The sequence below is a fragment of the Sander lucioperca genome, chromosome 16 (assembly GCF_008315115.2).
Source record: "Sander lucioperca isolate FBNREF2018 chromosome 16, SLUC_FBN_1.2, whole genome shotgun sequence".
NCBI lineage: Eukaryota > Metazoa > Chordata > Actinopteri > Perciformes > Percidae > Sander > Sander lucioperca.
In genome coordinates this window covers 23,586,211-23,591,210 of record NC_050188.1, presented here as the reverse complement: position 1 = coordinate 23,591,210, position 5,000 = coordinate 23,586,211, and the positions used below count along the sequence as shown (strand labels likewise).

The window sequence follows — 5,000 nt, the reverse complement described above, 5'->3', positions numbered from 1 at the left end:
GTGATAAAGTGACATAAAGAACCTCGAAATAAGCAAAAAATTTAAATTAAACACTTTTAAATTTGTTTTTTTCAGAATTGTTTTTGCGTATTTTGTGTCGCTTTTTTCCAAAGAAAATTAAAAGTTTTTGTTGCGTTTTTTTTTAAAATTATTATTATTTTTTTCGAAAAAAAAAAGAATTAAAAAAAAAAAAAAAAAAACGCAATAAAAAATGATAATAAAATGTTGGAATAAGCGACACAAAAAACCTCGAAAAAAGCAAAAAAAAAGAAAAAGAAAATGCAACAAAAACGTAAACTTCAACACAAAAAGCGACAAAAGTAAAATAAAACAAAAAAAAATCGCTTTTTTCCAAAGAAAATTAAACGTTTTTGTTGCGTTTTAAACAAATAATAAAACGCAACAAAAACGTAAAAAAAAATCTGGAAAAGCTAAAAAGAAAATTCTGAAAAAAAAAAATTATTAAAAAAAATGAAGAAAAGTGACAAATGTTGAAAAAGTGTTACAACAATAAACAACAAACATCGGGCAAGTGTCAAAAACCTCATAAATAGCGACACTAATATATAAAAAAGAGACAAAAGCTAAAAGAAGAACAAAATATTCTGCCAAAGCAAACTTTTTTCCGGGAAAAAAAAAAAAAATTATTAAAAAAAAATGCAACTAAAGTTAAAAATTAAATAAAAAAGTGACTAAAACATAAAAAAAGCGACAAGAATATCGGAAAAAAACTAAACAGAAAAGTTAAAACATGACCATAACTTTATAAAAAAAAAACGATCACTTTTAAAATTTTTCAGAATATTTTTTGGTTATTCTTGTGTCGCTTTTTTCCAAAAAAAATTAAGTTTTTCTTGTGGTTTTGTTTTTTTTTTTTTTCGGAAAAATAAACAAATAAAAAAAAAATAAATAACAACGCAACAAAAAAGTTGCTTTGTAGTGAGAAAAACATCGCAAAAAGCGAACACAAAGAATATCGTAAAACGCACAAAAAGCTAATTTTTTCCCCTGAAAAAATGCAATTATTTTTCCGGGAAAAAAAAACACGCAACAGAAACGTACCAAAAAAAAAAAAAAAACATTTATATTTATTGTTTACGACAGCAGCAGAATGAGGAGTACGAGTGAGAGCAGGGAGTTGTTGGTTGCTGCTGCAAACTGAAATCACATTCAGTTTAAAAGTAGATTGAATAATAATTAATAATGTTCAATCAGAATTACAACACGGCTGTCAATGGGCGGAATATTGGAGTTTTAACATATAATGGTCGTTTCATTAAAATGTTGTTCCCTGTTTGTCCACAGGGGGCGCTGTAGCTGTCGCTGCTGCGGCGGAGGCCGGGCCGTCCATGCCGGCGTATTACCTGGTGAAGTGGATCACCTGGAAGGAGAAGAAGACTCCCATCATCACGCAGAGCGAGAACGGGCCGTGCCCCCTGCTGGCCATCATGAACACGCTGTTCCTCCGCTGGAAGGTTCCTACATTTATTTTATATATATATATATATATATATATATATATATTTAAGTCTCTTTTATATAGGCCTTAGTGGTCCCCTAATACTGTATCTGAAGTCTCTTTATATAGACCTTAGTGGTCCCCTAATACTGTATCTGAAGTCTCTTTATATAGACCTTAGTGGTCCCCTAATACTGTATCTGAAGTCTCTTTATATAGACCTTAGTGGTCCCCTAATACTGTATCTGAAGTCTCTTTATATAGACCTTAGTGGTCCCCTAATACTGTATCTGAAGTCTCTTTTATATAGACCTTAGTGGTCCCCTAATACTGTATCTGAAGTCTCTTTATATAGACCTTAGTGGTCCTCTAATACTGTATCTGAAGTCTCTTTTATATAGACCTTAGTGGTCCCCTAATACTGTATCTGAAGTCTCTTTATATAGACCTTAGTGGTCCCCTAATACTGTATCTGAAGTCTCTTTATATAGACCTTAGTGGTCCCCTAATACTGTATCTGAAGTCTCTTTTATATAGACCTTAGTGGTCCCCTAATACTGTATCTGAAGTCTCTTTATATAGACCTTAGTGGTCCCCTAATACTGTATCTGAAGTCTCTTTTATATAGACCTTAGTGGTCCCCTAATACTGTATCTGAAGTTCTAGATATTTATCTTCAGCCATGTGATAGTCATATTATTATTTAACTCAATTTAATTCTGTACTATTCTGTAAAAAACAATATTGCAGCATTGTGGGTCGGGTGTATTTTCCCGACTTTATTTCATGGGCCCTGAAGGTTACTTTTGGACCGTTATTATCACCAGATCTCTGTGTGTTTTCAGGCTAAACTTCCTGCTCAGACTGAAGTCGTCACAACTGAGGACCTGATGGCTCACCTAGGTAACACACACACACACACGCACGCACGCACACACACGCACGCACACATGCACTCACACACGCATGCGCACGCACGCACACATGCAAGCACGCACGCACGCAGGCACATATACACACACAGGCACACACACACACACACACAGGCACACACACAGTCACCCACATACACACACAGGCACACACACACACACACAGGCACATACACAGGCACACACACAGTCACACACATACACACACAAGCACACACACACACACACACACAGGCACACAGACACACACACACACACACACACACACACACTGTCATCTAATTAGCTGCTGAGTTTATATTGTGCAGTCTTTATTGTAAACAAATATTCTAATTTTATTTTGTTTTTAAAAATGTGTTTGTTATAATAATTTCCATTAATTTTCGATTTATTTTTAATTAGTGTAATTTTTTTGTAATTATGTGGATTTATGACGATGTTTGTGTGTGTTTGTTGTGCAGGAGAGTGTGTGTTGTCTGTTACACCAAGAGAGAAGGCCAACGGGATGGAGCTCAACTTCCAGCAGGTACACACACACACACACACACACACACACACACACACACACACACACACACACACACAGACACACAGACACAGAGACACACACACAGACACACACACACACACACACACACACACACACACACACACACACACACACACACACACACACAGACACAAACACAGAGAGACACACACACACACACACACACACACACACAGACAGACACAGAGACACACACACAGACACACACACACACACACACACACACACACACACACACACACAGACACAAACACAGAGAGACACACACACACACACACACACACACACACACACAGAGACACACACACACACACACACACACACAGAGACACACACACCCACACACACACACACACACACACACAGAGAGACACAAACACAGACACACACACAGACACACACACACACACACACACACACACACACACACACACACACACACCTTTTTCCATTGCAGATTTAGTACCAGGAAATCTGAAATACTTGAAATTTACCTGTTGATTCAAACTTCAGCAAAAACTGACTGTGTGTGTGTGTGTGTGTGTGTGTGTGTGTGTGTTTCAGAACATGAGTGATGCCATGGCCGTGCTCCCTAAGCTGTCCACAGGTCTGGACGTTAACGTTCGTTTCACCGGAGTGACGGACTTTGAGTACACGCCGGAGTGCATCGCGTTCGACCTGCTGGACATCCCGCTGTACCACGGCTGGCTGGTCGACCCACAGGTGTGCATTAACACGTCTGACAACACACATCACATGACCACTCACACACACTGGGCATGTGCGTGTCTGTGTAAACAGGAAGCAGCATGTATACTCCGCCACTGTTCTCCATGCATCAAAAAACGTCCTAAAAAGCAACAAGAACATTGAGAAAAGCGACTACAATGTCTAAAAAAAAAACATCACCAGACTCCACCAGACTCCATGTAAATAATCAGGACTTTTAGCGTGTATAGAGCCAGCATATTTCCACCAGACTCCATGTAAATAATCAGGACTTTTAGCGTGTATAGAGCCAGCATATTTCCACCAGACTCCATGTAAATAATCAGGACTTTTAGCATGTATAGAGCCAGCATATTTCCACCAGACTCTATGTAAATAATCAGGACTTTTAGCGTGTATAGAGCCAGCATATTTCCACCAGACTCCATGTAAATAATCAGGACTTTTAGCATGTATAGAGCCAGCATATTTCCACCAGACTCCATGTAAATAATCAGGACTTTTAGCGTGTATAGAGCCAGCATATTTCCACCAGACTCCATGTAAATAATCAGGACTTTTAGCGTGTATAGAGCCAGTATATTTCCACCAGACTCCATGTAAATAATCAGGACTTTTAGCTTGTATAGAGCCAGTATATTTCCACCAGACTCCATGTAAATAATCAGGACTTTTAGCGTGTATAGAGCCAGCATATTTCCACCAGACTCTATGTAAATAATCAGGACTTTTAACTTGTATAGAGGCAGTATATTTCCACCAGACTCCATGTAAATAATCAGGACTTTTAGCTTGTATAGAGCCAGTATATTTCCACCATAGTCATGTAAATGATCAGGACTTTTAGCGTGTATAGAGCCAGCATATTTCCACCAGACTCCATGTAAATAATCAGGACTTTTAGCGAGTATAGAGCCAGCATATTTCCATCAGACTCTATGTAAATAATCAGGACTTTTAACTTGTATAGAGGCAGTATATTTCCACCAGACTCCATGTAAATAATCACTACTTTTAGCGTGTATAGAGCCAGCATATTTCCACCAGACTCCATGTAAATAATCACTACTTTTAGCGTGTATAGAGCCAGCATATTTCCACATGTAAATGGGTGAATTAATGGTTTATTTCAACCAAACCAGAGTGGCGATTGTTGGAACAGTGGAAAGACGAACCAAGACGGCTTTTGATAGTTTTATTTAGTTTCTGTCCACTTTGAATGAAGTGTGTTTTACGATGATAAAAGTAGTGATTATTTATATGGAGTCTGGTGTAGTTTGGTGATTGTGATTTCAGGGCTGTTAGAAGTTATTTTCTGTTAAGACAGTCA

At 37.8% G+C, this 5,000-nt stretch overlaps 1 protein-coding gene across 2 annotated transcripts in view; it reads left to right on the top strand.

Moving 5' to 3' along the window:
• mindy1 (MINDY lysine 48 deubiquitinase 1) overlaps positions 1–5,000 on the top strand; it is an 18,980-nt gene that overhangs the window by 6,840 nt on the left and 7,140 nt on the right. For both annotated transcript variants that reach the window (XM_035992950.1, XM_035992951.1), the window contains 4 exons: positions 1,306–1,475; positions 2,305–2,362; positions 2,853–2,917; positions 3,506–3,664. In XM_035992950.1, coding sequence (XP_035848843.1) covers positions 1,306–1,475; positions 2,305–2,362; positions 2,853–2,917; positions 3,506–3,664 — 452 coding nt within the window. The remainder of the gene's footprint in view (positions 1–1,305; positions 1,476–2,304; positions 2,363–2,852; positions 2,918–3,505; positions 3,665–5,000) is intronic.